The 21,690-nt window shown below is 35.7% G+C and overlaps 2 protein-coding genes across 2 annotated transcripts; both read right to left on the bottom strand.

Moving 5' to 3' along the window:
• Positions 1-1,497: 1,497 nt before the first annotated feature.
• Positions 1,498-2,707, bottom strand: LOC120008715. Its single transcript, XM_038859096.1, has 2 exons — positions 1,745-2,707; positions 1,498-1,683 (listed from the first exon to the last, which is right to left on the bottom strand). The coding sequence occupies exons 1-2, from the start codon at positions 2,705-2,707 to the stop codon at positions 1,498-1,500; spliced, it is 1,149 nt and encodes a 382-aa protein (XP_038715024.1).
• Positions 2,708-5,996: 3,289 nt separating this feature from the next.
• Positions 5,997-9,349, bottom strand: LOC120008538 (cytochrome P450 716A67-like). The gene is made up of 6 exons (XM_038858896.1): positions 9,022-9,349; positions 8,425-8,642; positions 7,816-8,063; positions 7,329-7,716; positions 6,727-7,158; positions 5,997-6,178 (listed from the first exon to the last, which is right to left on the bottom strand). The coding sequence occupies exons 1-5, from the start codon at positions 9,296-9,298 to the stop codon at positions 6,727-6,729; spliced, it is 1,563 nt and encodes a 520-aa protein (XP_038714824.1). The 5' UTR covers positions 9,299-9,349; the 3' UTR covers positions 5,997-6,178.
• Between the last annotated feature and the right edge of the window lie 12,341 nt (positions 9,350-21,690).

The following is a 21,690-nucleotide window of genomic DNA, read 5'->3' as shown; positions in this document are numbered from 1 at the left end:
AGAAGCTTGTTTAAGTCCATATAATGACTTGACAAGCCAACACACTTTGTGTTTTTATCCTTTGACCTTAAACCCTTCAGGTTGTTCCATATAGATCTCCTCATCGAGTTCACCGTTCAAGGATGCAGTTTTTACATCCATTTGATGTATCTGCAATTCATATAGCGAGGCTATGGCCATTAGCATCCGAATGGATGTAATTTTCGTGACCAGTGAATAAGTATCAAAGTAGTCTAGACCTTCTTTTTGTCTAAACCCCTTGGCTACAAGCCTTGCTTTGTACTTATCTATAGAACCATCAGCTTTAAGCTTCTTTTTGAAAATCCATTTACATCAAATTGGTTTATTCCCCGGAGGGAGATCAACCAATTCTCAAGTATGATTACTTAGAATGGATTCTATTTCGTTGTTTACAGGTTCTTTCCAGAATGGAGCTTCTGGAGTTGACATTGCCTCATTGAATGTCTGACACTCATTCTCTATCATGTATGTTAGATAGTCTGAACCAAAGGATTTAGAGATTTTTGATCTCTTGCTCCTTCTTGGTTCTATTTCATCAGCCTCTTGATTCTCATTCTCAGAATTCGATTCTCTAACCCTTTTCTGAGAGTTTTCTGTATTTTTATAAGGAAATGTTTCCTCAAAAAATTCAGCATCTCTTGTTTCCATGATTGTATTAACGTGGATGTCATCAACTTCAGATTTGTGTACCAAAAATCTGAGTGCACTACTATTTTGTGCATATCCTATAAATATGCAGTCAACTGTCTTAGGTCCAAGTTTGACTTGCTTTGGTGGAGGTACTGCACCTTAGCAAGACACCCCCACACTTTCAAGTATTTGAAAGAAGGTGTTCTTCCTTTCCACATTTCATATGGATTACTACCTGTCTTTTTGTGGGGCATTCTGTTAAGAATATAATTAGCAGCTAAAACTACTTCCCCCACAAGTTTTGAGGTAAACCAGAACTTATTAACATGTCATTAACCCTCTCTTTTATTGTTCTGTTTTTTCTTTCAGCAATCCCATTTTGCTGAGGAGTGTATGGTGCAGTAGTTTGGTGGATTATTCCAAAATTTGCACATAACTCATCAAATGAGGTAGAATCATATTCTCCACCTCGATCGGACCTAAGAGATTTGATCCTTCTATCAAGTTGAGTTTCTACCTCATTTTTATACTTGATAAAAGCGTCCAAAGCTTCATTTTTGCTCGCTAATAAATAGCCATAGCAAAACCGAGTACAATCTCTATGAAAGTGATGAAATATTTCTTTCCACCTCTACTTTGAATAAATTTCAAATTGCCTAGAGGCTCAGTGCTTCTCTCAATTGAGTGAAAGGGTTTTTTAGCAAACTTTGCTTCAACACATGTTTCACATTTATGGTTTTCATCCAAATTAAATTTGGGAATTAGCCCCAAGTTTGCTAGTTTTTTCATTGTATCATAATTTACATGTCCTAATCTACCATGCCATAGACAAGGAGAAACAACAAATTAAACTGAAGACTCTGCTTTATTATTATTGGCAATAACAGCCTTTGGGTACACAAATTTGGATTTTTCATCCATTACAGCAACACAAGTCTTAAAAAGGCCATCACTAGCATAACCCCTTCCCACATACATTTCACCCTTCCCAATAGTGAACTTGTCGGATTCAAATACCATCTTGAATCCCTTCTGGAACGTGAAGCACATTCATTAGGGCCAAGGATTTCCCGGATGTGAACTTCGAGATCACCTTACCCTTTCCCTCTACAGTGGCAGGAACACCATTAGCCAAGTAGATCTTCTCTCCATCATCTTTCTTTTCATAGGAGGCGAAGAGATTCTTGTCAGTGCAAATGTGAGTAGTTGCACCTGTGTCCACATACCAATATTTGGTATTTGTCACCAGATTCACCTGGGAGACCACAGCACAAAGCATCTCATCATCTTCTTCACCTTCTTGCTCGGTCAGATGAGCTTGATTGGCAGGTTTTCCCTTGCCCTTTCCCTTGTTGTTGTTTGGGCGCTTTATACAATCTTTGGCTCTATGTCCGGGTTTATCGTAGACATAGCAGTTGTCCTGAAACTTTTGTGACTGTTTGCCTTTGGCTTGGTGATCTCGTTTCCTTTTCCCATCGAACTTGGGCTTGGAAGTTTCCACTAAATTTGCCTTGGGCACCCTTGGAAGTTTACCACTCTTCCTCATATTTTCCTGTTTAAGCCTCAGATGAAGGCTTAGATCCTCCATATTCATCTCCTTGGTTTTGTGCATCAAGCGATTTTTGTAGTTGCTCCACCCAGGAGGTAATTTCTCTATGACTGTTCCTACTAGGAAAGCCTTACCCAAGTTCACTCCTTCTGTTTCAATTTTATACAAGAGAAGTTGGAACTCTTCCACTTGTGCAACGACAGATTTTGAGTCTATCATTTTGAAGTCATAAAACCGGCTCACCACAAATTTCTTTGTGCCGGCATCCTCAGTCTTGTACTTCTTGTGAAGAGCTTCCCACAATTTCTTAGCGGTGGATATCTTACAATACACACCATAGAGTGAGTTCACCAATCTATTAAGGACATGGTTTTTGCATAGATAGTCTCCATACATCCATGCTTGCACAGCAGCAACAATCGAAGGATCCGACTCATCCGCACTTATGGCAGGACACACTTCTGTGAGGTATTTTGAAAGTCCACAAGTGGACAAGTAGAACTGCATCTTTTGTTCCCACCTCTTGAAATCAGTACCATTGAATTTCTCCGATTTTTTTTCCCAAAACCACAGAAGTCAAGCTACCAGTCACGGGATCAGTTGTTCCCACAGTGGGTGTCATCGGAGTGGTCACACCAACGCCACTAGGACCAACCATACCAATCACGTTGGTAAGAAGAGCAGGGCTACCTTGAGTAGTCACGCCAGCTTGGGCAACAAAACCAACTGGGGTCAGACCACCAGTGGTATTTTCATCACCTCCAGGAAGGACGGTGGATTTCTCAGTGTTTTGATTTTGAGTCATTGTTTTTCTACACAAATCAATGTGTAGTGTAAGTAACACAATTATATTAAATAATTCAAAGATATAACACCACAGAATCAACAAAGAATTTAAAAGTCACAAAAAGCTTTGTTGGTTTTCTAAATTAGAGGGTAACAACTTTAGCAACCAGATCGTTCTCAGGTTAGAGAGGGTCTTCCATGTCACATGGCGCACAATTAAATAACCCCTTTCCTGGATAGAATTTTCTAGACTTTGCTTAATTATTGTTAATCGCTAAAAAAGATTATCAAAATATTTATCAATGAAATTTCAATTTTTCAAAACCGGTTAACCAAATTATATTATAGCACACAAGTTCAATATATATGTAAAAATCAGTGAACAAGAATTGATCAATAATAACAATTAATGCACCGAATCAATAATTGTAGTTTGATAAAGCAACAATATTCATGCACGTACATGCATTGATAGTGCAATCATATCAAAAGTACAGAATACTTGTATATTAGACAGGTGCTAAGTTTCTTTAATATGCACGTATTACCAGATTATATTTCTTTTTATCAGATACACATAACATAAATGATAGAAATACAAAAGCTAATGCACGTTTAGAAATATGCTATCAATATATGCACAGATTTAACAAGCATACAAAAGCAAAATTCACTTTAAGATTGTTGGAAAAAACGTACATGCATATAATTAATTAATTAATAGTAACAATAACAATAACAAATTACATGCATAAACAGTATCATATATTGATCAAACAGTATCACATACCATAACAGTAACAAATTACATGCATAAATAATATCATATATTGATCAAAACAGTATCACATACAAGAATAAAAACTGGAATTAAAATATCAAAACCGGAATTAGATGAGGGAGGGAGGTACGCTAATGCGAATCTCCTTAAAGTGAATTTGCTCCTGCCTTTTGGTGTCTAGCAACTCCGATCAATCACCTCCCCAGATACAACACTCCTTTCACCACCTTGTTAATGACACTCCAAAATAGGTAGTACAATCGAACCAAGTAAGAATAACACTCTCAAACTAGAATTTTGGCAGAGTTTCAACAGGGGAGAAAGAAAGGAATTTCATGGCAACAGAGGAAAAAAGAGAATTTTGTATGTCTCAAATGAAGCTACAGGTCTCCTTATATAGGAGTTGGAACAACCAATTGCCCAGAAAAATCAAAAAGTAGTTGCTGATTTTTTGGGCAAAACCACTTGACCACTTTACCAGGAACTGCCCATTGATATGGTTGGCATGATCCTTGACCCAGTTGCAGCCCATGATTTCGGGCCTGACTAGAGACTAAGTTTCCTGTCCAAATGCAATGTATCTGGGTGTTGGGCTTGTAACAAAGTGCAAATTTAAGATGTGATTGGATTGGGCCTAATCACAAGCCCACCACGCTCGACCGAATTGAACCGAGCCGAGCTGGATGGACGGCGGCGCGCACGCGTGTTTAATCAAAGCCCATAATGTGGAGCCTCTCACTCCTACAAAATCTTGGGTGACCTTGGGCCCAAAGTCTTACTTCAACACTTGAGCTTATACACTACACGTCCACATGATATTTTTTCCAATGTGGGATTTCCATGCGCACACTTATTGCACTATGTTCACCATGCTCATCATGGTCACTTTGGAGTCTTTTTACATTCAACCTAAAAATGATTTGGTCACACTAATTGCTCCAATTTATTATCCTTATAACAAGGATCAATTGCCCATAAATTTCATTCAATAATTATTATTGAGCTTTCAATTAATAATGGTCGAACTATAGTTGGCCATCATTTTCCAACATTCTCTTCTGGTCTTCTCATAGGCCTAAAAGCCAATGGACCCGAATGAAGGCTTTAAAACGTCCAGGTTGGACCAAAATTCATCAATCAAAACTACATCTACATGTGCAATGGTTTTTTTACATTTAGGCCCAGTTTGGTTTGTTGTATTGCGATGGTAACCATTACAAGTAATCAAATTGTGAGAATTGAATTAATAAGTAATCTTGTTAAGTTGTTTGGTTAATAAAATGTGATTGTAATGTGATATGTGGTATTTTTCAAGATTGTCCCTATATATATAGTATATGTGAAAAAGGAAAAAGGTGTCTCGTTGTATCCAATTTATTTATGGATACTAACTTTTAGATCTTAAAATGAGTTCTTAACTTTTAGGTTTCAAAAAGTGTTTTTTTTTTTTTGAGAAAGAAAACTTCATTAAAACCAAGCAACATTACACAAGAAGGGATTGATCCTTCCTAACAAGAGTGATAATTTCCACGGGACAGACAACATCCGACATGGATACTAACTTTTAGGTCTTAAAATGAGTTTCTAACTTTTAGGTTTCAAAAAGTTTTTTAAAAATTTAAGAAAAATATATTTGTATTTTGATCGATCTTACAAAACCAACAATATATTTTTTTATTCTAAACAAAAATCAAAGTTAACATGAAAAGTGCATGATAATTCTGGATCATTGGAGATATAAAATAAAAGACATTTCATACATTTTTCATTTAATTTTTTTGTTTCAAACAAAAAAATATCTTGTTGGATTCATAAGACTGATCAAAATACATATATTTTTTCCAAATTTTTAAAAAATAATTTGAATCCTAAAAGTGAATCCTAAAAATTAGAACCTAATTGGCTCATTTTATCCGCATACATAGTTTGGAAGCACGAAGATGGATATAATATAGCTCGGCAAGGTAAAAACTATAAATTTGATCAAAGTGTTTCGAGGGTACTTTTGTCTTAGTGCATTGTTTCAAGCAAATGTAATCAAAATACCAAATTAAATCAGGTATTCACATTACCTATTTTTTAGTACATCCGCTTTACAAGTAATCCAATTACCATTACGAGTACATAGTAAATATGAACAAAATGATGTAATGCAACGTGATTCAGTTTACACCGTAAATACATGACGTACCAAATGGACTCTTAATACAAACTAAAGAAGAAGTTGGATATGACCCTGCAAGGCTGCGGCAGTCTTATTAATCACTATTTTTTCATTAACACACACTAAAAGGGAAGCCAAGAATCCTGCAAATCCACCGGCAATTACAGATGTAAATTGTAAAGGTAAATGCACAAGTTTAGCAAGGAATCTAACTAAATGACACTCCTGCACGATAATCATAAGACAATTGTAGAGGTCAAAGTCAACCTCAACAAATTATATGGGCCCCGAAGCCCAACAACATAAAAGCCCAACAGAGGCTAGGGCCCCGAAGCCCAACAACAATCAAGCCAGAGCATACAGTCCAAAAAGAACTTGGTCTTTTAAAGGCAATACAAAGCCGATGCAAGTAAGGCCAAACCAATAACTAAGGGACGAAACCGAAGATAAGGCAGTTCCTCGTTAAATGGTAACAGCTGAAACTACTACAAACTACCTCAAACTACCGCAAACTCCCCCAAACTGCCATGAACTTCTCCAACTGCCACAACTGCTGGTAATTGCTCAAGAAAAGCATAAAAAGAGTTCATTAGGCTCAGGGAAGGGGAATTCGGTTGGAAAAAATACTGACTTTCTCATTCACTCTGTAATCACAAGTGATTTATAAAATATTGTATCGTTCTGTACTGTGGACCTAGGCTCAAAAGCCGAACCACGTAAAATCTCTCTGTTTTGTCTTACATTTATCAACTCACTCTAAACAATTCGATTGTCGATAATTTACAGCAACAACAACTAGGTTTCAAGTTTACGAATATTGATTTGAGCTCCATATTCTGGTATGACTGTCATCATCGAGAGAGGAGCATGAACGTAAGTTGGGGAAAGATCGAATGTGAAGCGTTGCAGAATCATTGCCAGTACCATTTTCGCTTCCACAAGAGAGAAGTTTTGGCCAATGCATATTCGAGGACCTCCACCGAATGGGAAATAGATTGCTCGATTTGTGGTAGCCTTTGAAATCCCTTCAGAAAATCTCTCAGGCTTGAAATCTAGTGCATCGTCGCCCCAAAGATCTTTATCGTGGTGAACAAGAAGGATTGGCAAGGAGATATGTGTTCCTGCTGGTAATGACAAGTTCCCAAGCCTTGTGTCCTTGACAACATTTCGAACAAGATTAGCAGCTGGCGGATATAGTCTTAGGACCTCATACAAAATCATCGTAACCTGCGACATTAAAAATTCAAATAGTACGGTAAGAATTAACCGGCAAATATAATATACACTTAAGAGACATTGATAAATTTAAATGGTATCAGAACATCCAATTTCATTTGGAATACTTCCATAGACATTGAAAATAAGCTTGGGGACAGTTAGTGTAGATATATACTTACAACTTTTAGGTGATTGAGGCCATCAAAATCAGGTGTACTATTACCAAAGAGTTGCAAAACCTCTTCCCTCGCGCGTGCTTGCCAGTCCAGGTGCTTGCTGAGCAAAATCAATGTCCAAACAAGCAACACTGAAGTGGTCTCTTGACCAGCAAAGTAAAATAACTTGCACTCTTCGATCACATCTTTAATACTCATTCCAACATCCTTGTTCTTTTCATGTTCTTGAATTTCTCTTAAGTTGGATTCCATGAGAATTCCTAGTAAGTCATTGTTAGCAGCGTTACCTGCTTTCATCGCATTCTCTCTTTTGTTGATGATGTTCTTAATTGATACGTCGATGTCTTTCTTAATCTCTTTCATCCTCCTAATTGCCTTTGTGGGTAAGAAGCTACAAATTCAACAGTCATTGTACAAACATTAGTATTGCTTTTCAATTTTCAGTACCGATTTTTCGGGTCACACGTTCATCAGGGAATACAAATTTTACCTCCTTCCAGGAAAGGGAACTGACTGGAAAACATGATAAACTGTGAGTTCCGCCAGTTCTCTGAGGAGATGGAAAATTCTTTTCCCTTCTACAAAACTGCTTCCGAACGCTGTACGAGAAATTGCATCCCCTGTCATATTTTGCAGATGAGGCCACACATCCAATTCACAACACCCATTTTCTGAGACCGTTGTTTCCCATTCATTGATCATATCACTACCACTTTGGTGAAAAGCAGGCACCATAAACTGTATCCCAACACCAAGGGAGACAAATTAGAGCAGAGTACGCAAATGCAATGCAAGAACTGGGAAGTATGATCCTCAAGTATGATAAGTACAATAGGCCAACATTAGTACAAAAACGAACAGGAACATGTTTCAAGTAAATACCGCATATTGTATATATAAGTGATTAACCACTAGCTAATTAGACAATGCATATTATCATTCTAAACAAACAGGAACATGTTTAGAGTAAATATCGCATATTGTGTTATAGATAAAAGTATTTATATATCATATATACAGATCCTCGATCGCATAGGGAAAAAAAAAAACTTGTTGAATAGCTTTCAATGAAGAAGTGGAAAGAAAATTAAAGATTAACCTTCAATTTCTCTTGATGGAATGCTGGGTTGATGATCTTTCTATGTTTGATCCAATTCTCACCCTCAAGAGTTGCAAGTCCGACGAAAAATAACCCCAAAAGTCCTTTTGGAGCCATCTTCTGAAAGTCACTCGTCCTCATAAGTACTTCTTTTATTTGTTCTGGGTTCATTATTATCACCCTTGGCGTTGGTCCAAACCAAATCAAGAAACTCTTACCTTCCTCACAACAAAATCAAAATTTATTATTCAAGTTGTAATCTTTACTTATATATAAACATTTACAAACATATCTTGCAGATCTCATCTCTATATTCCAAAACTTGCTAGTGTTGCTGCTAAAACTTGAATATTATTTATTCGATTCATGCTCTGTCGAAAAATTAAGAGTATAATCACAGAAATTAACAAACAAAAAAAAACCCCCAGTTTTTCCAGTAACTAGGGAAGCAGTATGTCTCAGTCAATCTCAAACCCAGTTATAGAACTTCAATCAAATGAAAACAAAAAGAAAAATACTTTCTGGGTTTTATTATTTGTCTACTCAAACTTAATTTCAAGAGTTCATGAATGAAATTGAATCAAAAAATGGGCATACCATACTGTTTGAGCAATCGAGATTGGAAGGGCATGACACGGTTGCTAATATCATCGGAGAAGTCGATTGGTTTGGATTTTGATTGTTTGGACATGAAAGACATCTCCTTCACATCTCCAACTAAAAGCCTGTAAGAGTTGCCTCCTATGCCTTGCTGTCTGAGTTGCCTCTCTATCTTCTTCGGCTTCAACCAGACCCAATTCAGTACTCTCCATGACCATGTTAGTATTGCAGCTAAAACAACCGATACTGCAATTGAAACCATTGATGCTTCCATTTTGTGTCTCAAAGGGAGAAGGTCTGTAATCTATATTATTGGGCATTACTGCCTTTTTCATCATGTGCTGCTGCCCAATTATCCTTGGAAAGCGACCTGCTTTTCCATAAACATTTACCACTTGTGGTACTTGCACAAGTTAATAAAAAATATCTCACAACCGTAAACAATAACAATTTGTCGTATACGAAGTAAAATTAAGAAAAATCCTATGGATATCCTAAAAAATCGCATTTAATACAGAGCGTTGGATGTGAAGTAGATTGTATGTGTGTGTTTTTAATGTATGACTATTTTAATATCACATAGGTTTATGAGTCTTTGGGGGTCACAAAATAGGGATGTTACATTGTTTATATGCTCTGTTTGGTAGAACGGTTTGATTGATTTTCAATACTAATGGAAAAGCTAAGGAAAAAAAGCCGAGCCTAGAGCTGTGTAATATGTTGTGAGTTGTTTGGTGAACTAAAAGCTTACGCTAGAGGAAAAAATTACTGAATAAAAATATTATTTTAAAATTTATAATATTATATTTTGTGATTTTATAATAAATTTTATTATTAAAATTAATTTTAAGTATAAACTCTACAAATAATTGTTTATCATGATTTTTATGTTCTTTTATTTTATTATAAATATTTTTATAATATTATAGTGAGTTTTATGTTATACTATTTATTTATTCGTCCACACTGTCATAAATTGTATGGGATAACTATGTCATATATGTCTAGAAGGACTAATGGTGTGCAAATGCAGAAGGAAAATTTCTTTAATAAACGCTGAGTCAAGTTGTATGATCGAGTCATAGGTAACGATAGATTGTAAACTTTTCTTCACATAGTGGATTGTTTTGATAGGATGGTCGCTCATAGACCCGAGGTTTTCACCCAGTCAGGGTTTCTTCGTTAAATTGGTGGCGTTCTTATTTGTTTATTTTCCGCATTGATTTCATATTTTGTTGACTAACATTCTTGGAAAGGAATATTGTATTCTCAACCGTTTTACTCTTTTTAGTGTTCATAGAAGTCTAACATGCTATTTTAGCTTTCGTGCAACGTTTCGTAAGGTAAAAATGCTAATAGGCCAAGTTATGTTTGAAATTGCACAAAAACATGAAAAGCACTTCCTTGGAGAGAGTTGAGTAATTCCAAAGCATTAAAGTGGACCGTTGTACTTTATTTAGTGTTTTTAGCAGTCTAAATTCCCAGTTTAAGTTTCGTAGAACATTTGGAAACAAAAAGATGCCAATAGACCAACTTATGTTTCAAATTGCACAAAACTTGACAAGCTTGTCTATGGAGAGAGTTGAGCAATTTCAAAGCATCAACGTGAACCGTTGTACTCTATTTAGTGATCTTAGAAGTCTAACTTGCTAGTTTAACTTTCGTAGAACGTTTGGAAACAAAAAGATTACAATAGCCCAAGTTATGTTTCAAATTGCACAAAAGCATGAAAAGCTCGTCTATAAAGAGAGTTGAGCACTTCCAAAGCATCAAAGTGGACCGTTGTACTCTATTTAGTGTTCTTAGAATTCTAACATGCTAGTTTAGCTTTCGTTCAACGTTTCGTAAGGTAAAGATGCGAATAGACCAAGTTATGTTTGAAATTGCACAAAAACATGAAAAGCTCATCTTTGAAGAGAGTTGAGCAATTCCAAAGCATCAAATTGGACTGTTGTTCTTTAATTAGTGTTGTTAGAAGTCTAACTTGCTAGTTTAAGTTTCCTAGAACGTTTGGCCACAAAAAGATGCCAAGAGTCCAAGCTATGTTTCAAATTATACAAAAATGTGAAAATTTTGTTTACGGAGAGAGTTCAGCAATTTCAAAGCATCAAAGTGGACCGTTATAATCTATTTAGTGTTCTTAGAAGTCTAACTTACTAGTTTAAGTTTCGTAGAACATTTGGAAACAAAAAGATAACAATAGACTAACTTATGTTTCAAATTGCATAAAAACTTGAAAAGCTCGTCTATGGAGAGAGTTGAGCAATTCCTAATCATGAAAGTGGACCGTTGTACTCTAGTTATTGTTCTTAGAAGTTGAACATGCTAGTTTAGCTCTCGTGCAACGTTTTGTAAGGTAAAGATGTGAATAGACCAAGTTATGTTTGAAATTACACAAAAACGTGAAAAGCTCGTCCATCGAGAGAGTTAAGCAATTCCTAATCATGAAAGTGGACTGTTGTTCTCTATTTATTGTTCTTAAAAGTCGAACATGCTAGTATAGCTTTCGTCCAACGTTTCGTAAGGTAAAGATGCGAATAGACCAACTTATGTTTGAAATTACACAAAAACATGAAAAGCTCGTCTTTGGAGAGAGTTGAGCAAATCTAAATCATGAACGTTGACCGTTGTACTATATTTAGTTTAAGTTTCGTAGAACATTTGGAAACAAAAAGATGCAAATAGACCAACTTATGATTCAAATTGCACAAAAACGTGAAAAGCTCGTCTATGGAGAGAGTTGAGCAATTCCAAAGCATCAAAGTGGACCGTTTTACTCTTTTTAGTGTTCATAGAAGTCTAATATGCTAATTTAGCTTTCGTGCAACGTTTCGTAAGGTAAAGATGCGAATAGACCAAGTTATGTTTTAAATTACACAAAAGCGTTAAAAGCTCGTTTTTGGAGAGAGTTGAGCAATTTCAAAGCATGAATGAGTACCGTTGTGCTCTTTTTAGTGTTCGTAGAAGTCTAACTTGCTAGTTTAGCTTTCGTGCAACGTTTCATAGGGTAAAGATGCGAATAGACCAAGTTATGTTTGAAATTACACAAAAACGTGAAAAGCTCGTCTATGGAGAGAGTTGAGCAATTCCAAAGCATCAAATTGGACCGTTGTACTTTATTTAGTGTTTTTAGAAGTCTAACTTCCTAGTTTAAGCTTCGTAGAACATTTGGAAAAATAGCGATACAAATAGACGAAGTTATGTTTCAAATTGTAGAAAAACGTAAATAGCTCGTCTATGGAGAGAGTTGAGCAATTCCAAAGCATCAAAGTGGACTGTTTTACTCTTTTTAGTGTTCGTAGAAGTCTAACATGCTATTTTAGCTTTCGTGCAATGTTTTGTAAGGTAAATATGCGAATAAACCAAGTTATGTTTGAAATTACACAAAAACGTGAATAGCTAGTCTATGGAGAGAGTTGAGCAATTCCAAAACATCAAAGTGGACCATTGTACTATATTTAGTTTAAGTTTCATAGAACATTTGGAAACAAAACGTTGCAAATAGACCAACTTATGATTCAAATTGCACAAAAACGTGAAAAACTCTTCTATGAAGAGAGTTGAGCAATTCCAAAGCATCAAAGTGGACCATTTTACTCTTTTTAGTGTTCATAGAAGTCTAACATGCTATTTTAACTTTTGTACAATGTTTCGTAAGGTAAAAATGTTAATAGATCAAGTTATGTTTGAAATTGCACGAAAACGTGAATAAGTAGACTACGGAGAGAGTTGAGCAATTCCAAAGCATCAAAGTGGACCGTTGTACTCTATTTAGTGTTCTTAGAAGTCTAACGTGCTAGTTTAGCTTTCGTGTAACGTATCGTAAGGTAAAGATCCGAATAGACCAAGTTATGTTTGAAATTGCACAAAAAGGTGAAAAGCTCGTCTTTGGAGAGAGTTAAGCAATTTCAAAGCATGAAAGTGGACCGTTGTACTCTATTAAGTGTTCTTAAAAATCTCACATGCTAGTTTAGCTTTCGTGCAACATTTCGTAAGGTACTGATGCGAATGGACCAAGTTATGTTTGGAATTACACGAAAAGGTCAAAAGCTCATGTATGGAGAGAGTTGAGCAATTCCAAAGCATCAAAGTTGACTATTGTACTCTATTTAGTGTTCTTAGAAGTCTAACTTGCTAGTTTAAGTTTCGTAGAACATTTGAAAACAAAAAAAGGTCAATAGACCATGTTATGTTTGAAATTGCATAAAAAGTGAAAAGCTCGTCTATGGATAGAGTTGAGCAATTCCATAGCATCAAAGTGGAATGTTTTACTTTATTTAGTGTTCCGAGAAATCTAACATGCTAGTTTAGCTTTTGTGTAACGTTTCGTAACTTAAAGATGCGAATAGACCAAGTTATGTTTGAAATTGCACAAAAACGTTAAAAGCTCATTTTTTTAAAGAGTTGAACAATTCCAAAGCATGAAAATGGACCGTTGTACTCTTTTTAGTGTTCTCAGAAGTCTAACATGGTAGTTTAGCTTTCGTGCAATGTTTGGTAAGATAAAGATGCGAATAGACCAAGTTATGTTTAGAATTGCACAAAAACGTGAAAAGCTCATCTTTGGAGAGAGTTGAGCAATTCCAAAGCATCAAAGTGAACTGTTATACTCTATTAAGTGCTCTTAGAAGTCTAACATGCTAGTTTAGCTTTCTTGCAACGTTTCATAGTGTAAAGATGCGAATAGAGCAAGTTATGTTTGAAATTGCACAAAAACGTGAAAAGCACGTCCTTGGAGAGAGTTGAGCAATTCTAAAGCATCAAAGTGAACCGTTGTACTTTATTTAGTGTTTTTAGCAGTCTAACTTCCTATTTAAGTTTCGTAGAACGTTTGGAAACAAAAAAGATGACAATAGACCAAGTTATTTTTCAAATTGCACAACAACATGAAAAGCTCATCTATGGAGAGAGTTGAGCAATTCTAAAGCAGCAACATGAACCGTTGTACTCTATTTAGTGATCTTAGAAGTTTAACTTGCTAGTAAAAGTTTTGTAGAACGTTTGGAAATGAAAAGATGCCAATAGACCAAGTTATGTTTCAAATTGCATAAAAACGTGAAAAGCTCATCTATGGAGAGAGTTGAGCAATTCCAAAGCATCAAAGTGGACCATCGTACTCTATTTAGTGTTCTTAGAAGTCTAACTTTCTAGTTTAACTTTCGTAGAACGTTTGGAAACAAAAAGATTATAATCGACCAAGTAATGTTTCAAATTACACAAAAACATGAAAAGCTCGTCTATAAAGAGAGTTGAGCAATTCCAAAGCTTCAAAGTGGACTATTGTACTCTATTTAGTGTTCTTAGAAGTCTAACATCCTAGTTTAGCTTTTGTGCAACGTTTCATAAGGTAAATATGCGAATAGACCAAGTTATGTTTCAAATTGCACAAGAACATGAAAAGCTCGTCTAAGGAGAGAGTTGAACAATTTCAAAGCATCAAAGTTGACTGTTGTACTCTATTTAGTGTTCTAAGAAGACGAACTTGCTAGTTTAAGTTTGGTAGAACGTTTGGAATCAAAAAGATGCCAATAGACCAAGTTATATTTCAAATTGCACAGAAACGTGAAAAGCTTGTCTATGGAGGGAGTTGAGCAACTCCAAAGCGTTAAAGTGGACCGTTATACTCTACTTAGTGTTCTTAGAAGTCTGACATGCTAGTTTAGATTTTGTGCAACGTTTCATAAGGTAAAGATGCGAATAGACCAAGTTATGTTTCAAATTGCACAAAACGTGAAAAGCTCACGTATGGAGAGAGTTGAGAAATTTCAAAGCTTCAAAGTGGACCATTGTACTCTATTTAGTGGTCTTAGAAGTTTAACATGCTAGTTTAGCTTTCGTGCAACGTTTCGTAAGGTAAAGATGCGAATAAACCAAGTTATGTTTGAAATTGCACAAAAAAAGTGAAAAGCTCGTCTTTGGAGAGAGTTGAGCAATTCCAAAGCATGCAAGTGGACCGTTGTACAATATTTAGTGTTCTTAGAAGTCTATCATGTTAGTTAAGCTTTCATGCAAAGTTTTGTAAAGGTAAAGATGCGAATAGACCAAGTTATGTTTGAAATTGCACAAAAACGTGAAAAGCTCGTCTATCGAGAGAGTTGAGTAATTCCAAAGCAAGCTCGTCTATGGAGAGAGTTGAGAAATTCCAAAGCATGAAAGTGGACCGTTGTACTCTATTTAGTGTTATTACAACTCTAACATGCTAGTTTAGCTTTCGTGCAACGTTTCGTCAGGTAAAGATGCGAATAGACCAAGTTATGTTTTAAATTGTAGAAAAACGTGAAAAGATCATCTTTTGATAGGGTTGCCCAATTCCAAAGCATGAAAGTGGACCGTGGTTCTCTATTTAGTGTTCTTACAAGTCTAACATGCTAGTTTAGCTTTTGTACAATGTTTCGTCAGGTAAAGATGCGAATAGACCAAGTTATGTTTGAAATTACACAAAAACGTGAACAACTCGTCTTTGGAGAGGGTTAAGCAATTCCAAAGCATGAAAGTGGACCGTTGTACTCTATTTAGTGTTCTTAGAAGTCTAACATGCTAGTTTAGCTTTCGTGCAATGTTTCATAAGGTAAATATGCGAATAGACCAAGTTATGTTTCAAATTGCACAAGAACATGAAAAGCTCGTCTATGGAGAGAGTTGAACAATTCCAAAGCATCAAAGTTGACCGCTGTACTCTATTTAGTGTTCTAAGAAGACTAACTTGCTAGTTTAAGTTTGGTAGAACATTTGGAATCAAAAAGATACCAATAGACCAAGTTATGTTTCAAATTGCACAGAAAAGTGAAAAGCTCGTTTATGGAGGAAGTTGAGCAACTCCAATGCGTTAAAGTGGACCGTTATACTCTACTTAGTGTTCTTAGAAGTCTGACATGCTAGTTTAGAATTTGTGCAACGTTTCATAAGGTAAAGATGCGAATAGACCAAGTTATGTTTCAAATTGCACAAAACGTAAAAAGCTCACGTATGGAGAGAATTGAGAAATTCCAAAGCTTCAAAGTGGACCATTGTACTCTATTTAGTGGTCTTAGAAGTTTAACATTCTAGTTTAGCTTTCGTGCAACGTTTCGTAAGGTAAAGATGCGAATAGAGTAAGTTATGTGTGAAATTGCACAAAAACGTGAAAAGCTCATCTTTAGAGAGAGTTGTGCAATTCCAAAGCATGCAAGTGGACCGTTGTACAATATTTAGTGTTCTTAGAAGTTTATCATGCTAGTTTAGCTTTCGTGCAAAGTTTCGTAAGGTAAAGACGCGAATAGACCAAGTTATGTTTGAAATTGTACAAAAACGTGAAAGCTCGTCTATCGAGAGAGTTGAGTAATTCCAAAGCAAGCTCGTCTATGGAGAGAGTTGAGAAATTCCAAAGCATGAAAGTGGACCGTTGTACTCTATTTAGTGTCCTTACAAGTCTAACATGCTAGTTTAGCTTTCGTGCAACGTTTCGTCAGGTGAAGATGCGAATAGACCAAGTTATGTTTTAAATTGCATAAAAACTTGAAAAGCTCGTCTTTTGATAGGGTTGCGCAATTCCAAAGCATGAAAGTGGACCGTTGTTCTCTATTTAGTGTTCTTAGAAGTCTAACATGCTTGTTTAGCTTCTGTGCAACGTTTCATCAGGTAAAGATGCGAATAGACCAAGTTATGTTTGAAATTGCACGAAAATGTGAACAACTCGTCTTTGGAGAGGGTTAAGCAATTCCAAAGCATAAAGTGGACCGTTGTACTCTATTTAGTGTTCTTAGAAGTCTAACATGCTAGTTTAGCTTTCGTGCAACGTTTCATAAGGTAAATATGCGAATAGACCAAGTTATGTTTCAAATTGCACAAGAACATGAAAAGCTCGTCTATGGAGAGAGTTGAACAATTCCAAAGCATCAAAGTTGGCCGTTGTACTTTATTTAGTGTTCTAAGAAGACTATCTTGCTAGTTTAAGTTTGGTAGAACGTTTGGAATCAAAAAGATGCCAATAGACCAAATTATGTTTCAAATTGCACAGAAACATGAAAAGCTCGTCTATGGAGGGAGTTGAGCAACTCCAAAGCATTAAAGTGGACCGTTATACTCTACTTAGTGTTCTTAGAAGTCTGACATGCTAGTTTAGATTTTGTGCAACGTTTCATAAGGTAAAGATGCGAATAGACCAAGTTATGTTTCAAATTGCACAAAACGTGAAAAGCTCACGTATGGAGAGAGTTGAGAAATTTCAAAGCTTCAAAGTGGACCATTGTACTCTATTTAGTGGTCTTAGAATTCTAACATGCTAGTTTAGATTTCGTGCAATGTTTCGTAAGGTAAAGATGCGGATAGACCAAGTTATGTTTGAAATTGCACAAAAAGTGAAAAGCTCGTCTTTGGAGAGAGTTGAGCAATTCCAAAGCATGCAAGTGGACCGTTGTACAATATTTAGTGTTCTTAGAAGTCTATCATGCTAGTTTAGCTTTCGTGCAAAGTTTGTTAAGGTAAAGATGCAACGTAAGGGGGTAACCCTGCAAGTACAATCAAAATCAGGACAAATGGTCCACAGCCTGGTACGGGAGTCCTGATCACACTGAGCACCCTCTCAACCATCCATCGACTTGGCGTATCAATTAATAGGTCTCAAACGTTCAAATACAACAAATACTAATATCATAGCTAATTACTCAAACCATCTAGATTCTAATACTCTCTAGGGGGCTATCCATGTCACGCAAGCTTCTCCTGATTCGTAACCCTAGTATCAGAACTAGACTCACCTGCAATGAGGGAATAAGAAAGGAAAGGGTGAGCGAAAAGCCCAATAGGGAATAATAAAGTATGAATAATTAATATCAATGCTGAAATATCAATGAAAGACACAGATGCAACAATATGACATCTAACATCATGAACAACAATATGGCCCACTGGTCATCCCTATACTCAACGGGACCCTGAACAGTCGAACAAAAAATCACATGGCGTCTAAGCACATATGGAATCATGGTCCGGCCCACCAACATTCTTGTACTCATCAGAACCCTGAACAGCCCAACGACATTCAATATGACATTCAAGCACATTCCATATCAAAGAAACCTAGCAGATGTATGGGTCTATACCCGACATTTACCATGTAACTACAATGCATGTCCAGTATGGCTATGCAATAAGGTATATGTACAACCTACATATATATATATACACTACTACATGATGCATGTTCAAGAATACTTCATGCACAATAGAAGATTAAACAAGTAGAGTATGCAATATAACTCAAGTCATACAACAAGAAATCACAAAGTGGGGTTGCTCTCCCTTAGGTGCAATTAAGGCGAGATAATGAACAATGGGAAAAGATAAACGTTCTTAATAGGAGGACATATTCAAAGGAAATAGCAAATGGGCGAAATTTCCCTACCTCGCACTCCAAAACTAGCTATATAAAATCAATACTCAACCTTGAATTCTCCGACCTCAATCAAACTATCATTCGCTACGCCCATCCTCCAATCAATATACAAACAAATTTAATTTCACATGTCTAACACAAATTAACCCAATAAATCAAGAAACCATTACCTTTTCTTACCCAAGACTTTTCAAGTTCTTGAACTTTATCTACTCAAGCTTGCTACTCCAATCAACAATAGAATCTAGAAATACAATCATAAATAAGTCTAAATCAACCAATTAAATCACTAATTTTATCTAACTTAAAGATTTTTCTCCAAATCTACAAAACCCATAAAACCCTAGAATCCCAAATCACCTAATCTCTAGATACTAGCTTTTAGGTTTAAGAAAACCTACCAAAGTTGTAGAGACAAGTAGAAGGAAGAGATTCAAGCTTCCTTTAGGCCTCAAATGATGTAGAAACTCATGGATTTGAGTTTGGGTTCAAACCTGGAAAGATTAGGACAAAGAGAGAAATTTAGGAATGTGTAATCTAGAGAGAGAGAATTCCTAATCCATCTTGAATCAACTTGAAAAAGGATAATCTTACCTTGCTTGATGATTTTAGATTGATGGAAGGGAGGAAATTTGAGAGAAAATGGAGTTTAGGGTTTGTTTAGGTCGGGTATTTGAGAAGAAATCGCGAAATGAGTGCTTTAAAACAATTCACGCGTGTTGATTTTTTAAGAGGTGTTCGGACACCCTTGATGGCTGTCCGAACACCTCTGCCTATTTTGGCAGATCTGCACCCATTTTTCTATGGTTGTCCGGACAACTTTAAAAGGTTGTTCAGACAATTTTAAAAAGCTGTCCAGACAGTTACACCTGCAAACCAAATTTCAGCTTTTAAACCACTTTTATACTTTGAAAATGACATACATAATATACATAATCTATGTGGCATGCCACATAGATGGTTTACACAAAACCCTAGAGCCCACATAGTTTTCCCGTTTATCTCTCCTTATAGTACCACTCTTTTGTAGGCTATACAATACCCACTCTCATACATTACCCACTCTCATATGTTACCCACTTCTCTCATCTTGTTGAGCTTATGATACCTTCGACGACTTCTTCTCCGACTCCAGCTAGAAGCATCTTTGTGTATCTCTCTCTTTTTTGACTCCGGCTAGAAGAATATTTGTGTCTCTCTTTTTCAACTCGGGCGACTTCCTTGTGTTACTTCGGATCAATTACTTGTGTCTCTCTCTTTTTCGAATCCAGTGATGTCACAAGCGTGAATAATCGGTTAAACGCTGCACATATATATCAACTAGCAGGGGTTCTGGTTCTATTCTACTTATGAGTTATGAGTTTCCTTAGTTGTTCCAGGTTCATATTCTCTTATTATTCATTTTTTTTATAAACATTGGAGTCTATGTTTTGGATCTGAATGGTTTTGTTGAGAATGTGTTGGATGCGGTAGAAGTTGATGTTATTCTTTGTTGATTTGTTGTAACTGAGTTAGATATAGATGAACAATTGTTGGTGATGAACAATTGTTGTTCTTTTAAGATGTCTGTCATGGTGGGACTTTATCAATGGAGATACCCATTTTTGTAATGTCAGTTACTTATTACATTATTTTTTCGAAAGTGTATTTGTTAACCAGTTCTTAATGCATTAAGAGTAATCAGTGTATTTAAACCAGTTGTTCATTGTATAGAGATTTTTCTTTTTAAATAGATTGGTCTTACTTTGATAGTGGGACTTTATCACTGGGATACCAATTTTGTCATGCCAGTAGCTTATTACATTATGTTTTTGAAAGTGTATTTGTTAACCAGTTCTTAATGCATTAAGAGTAATCAGTGTATTTAAACCAGTTGTTCATTGTATAAAGATTTTCCTTTTTAAATAGATTAGTCTTACTTTGATGGTGGGACTTTATCACTGGGATACCAATTTTGTCATGCCAGTAGCTTATTACATTAGGTTTTTGAAAGTGTATTTGTTAACCAGTTTTAATGCATTACGAATAACCAATGTATTTATCCCAGTTCTTCATTACATATACATTTTTCTTGTTAAAAACATTGGTATTACTTTTTAGGCCAATGATTTATGACGCTCTGGAATGATATTATTTGGGGTTCATATTATTTGCGTTATTACGATTATAAATTACTGAATTTATATTTTTTTCTTCTAACAAATATATGTCTCAATATTCTTTTTGCAGTAAATATATGGTTTCACTTGATGATATTGATAATCAGATCAATATCAATCAAGTTGATTGTGTTAATGATTATGTTGAGACTGGTGCCGAGACTATTGGATTGAATGTTCCAGTTATAGGAATGCTGTTTGAATCGGTTGATGAGATGTTTAAATTTTACAAGGAATATGGTCAAGTAAATGGGTCTTCATTCAAGAGGAGGTCATTAACGAAGGATGTGAATGGTGATTATAGATATCTGATATTTTGCTAGAGGTCGGATAAATTTGTATCACGTTCGAAGAATCCAGTCAATCATTGTGGTTATAGTAAGAATGAGTGCAAGGCGAGGCTTGTTGGTTGACTTTTTGTTGATGGGAAATGGAAGATTACATTGTTTGAAGATGTCCACAACCACAATCTAAGTCCTAGTCATTCTAGATTCTTCACGTCCAATAGGGAAATAAATTCGTGTGTTAAAAGACAACTAGATATTAATGATATTGTTGGAATTCGACCGAACAAGAGTTTCAATTCATTTGTCATTGGTGTCGGTGGTCATGATAATATTCAATTTCTGGAGAGAGATACTAGAAACCTTCTTGCTAGGACTAGGCGTTTGTGCCTTGGTGAAGGGGATGCTAATGTCGTACATGATTACTTTCTTCAAATGCAAGCTAATAATTAGGGTTTTTTTTTCATTGATAGATTGGGATGATGATGGGCGTTTAAGGAAGGTTTTTTGGGTAGATCCGCGCAGCAGGGCAACTTATCATGAATTTGGTGATGTCGTTATATTCGATACGACATACCTAACTAACAAGTATGATGTAATATCCTGATATGATTTTTATAATATTCATAGTAGTTTGTCGCGTTGATCGAGGTGGAGTGAACCTCGGGGATGGTGAATTGAGATTTGGGGAGAATAAAAATTAAATCGAGATAAAACTAAGAAAATATTTTTCATAAATGGGGGATTTTAAAAGAAAATTTTTGGTGCAAGGATTACTTAAATCGGATTTAAATTGGATTTGTTATGAATTTTTGAAGTAAATTGTAACAATTTAGTTAGGGGTGTTTTT

The sequence above is a fragment of the Tripterygium wilfordii genome, chromosome 11 (assembly GCF_013401445.1).
Source record: "Tripterygium wilfordii isolate XIE 37 chromosome 11, ASM1340144v1, whole genome shotgun sequence".
NCBI lineage: Eukaryota > Viridiplantae > Streptophyta > Magnoliopsida > Celastrales > Celastraceae > Tripterygium > Tripterygium wilfordii.
Note: the sequence above shows the minus strand (reverse complement) of the source record. Positions and strands in the feature narration are given on the sequence as shown.

Coding starts and splice junctions, on each gene's coding strand:
- LOC120008715 (XM_038859096.1), bottom strand. CDS start 2,707: ATGCAGTTCTACTTGTCCACTTGTGGACTTTCAAAATACCTCACAGAA. Junction 1,684..1,744: donor CTGTAGAGGGAAAGGGTAAG/GTGATCTCGAAG, acceptor TTCACGTTCCAG/AAGGGATTCAAGATGGTATT.
- LOC120008538 (XM_038858896.1), bottom strand. CDS start 9,298: ATGGAAGCATCAATGGTTTCAATTGCAGTATCGGTTGTTTTAGCTGCA. Junction 8,643..9,021: donor TCGATTGCTCAAACAGTATG/GTATGCCCATTT, acceptor GTTGTGAGGAAG/GTAAGAGTTTCTTGATTTGG. Junction 8,064..8,424: donor TCCATCAAGAGAAATTGAAG/GTTAATCTTTAA, acceptor GTTGGGATACAG/TTTATGGTGCCTGCTTTTCA.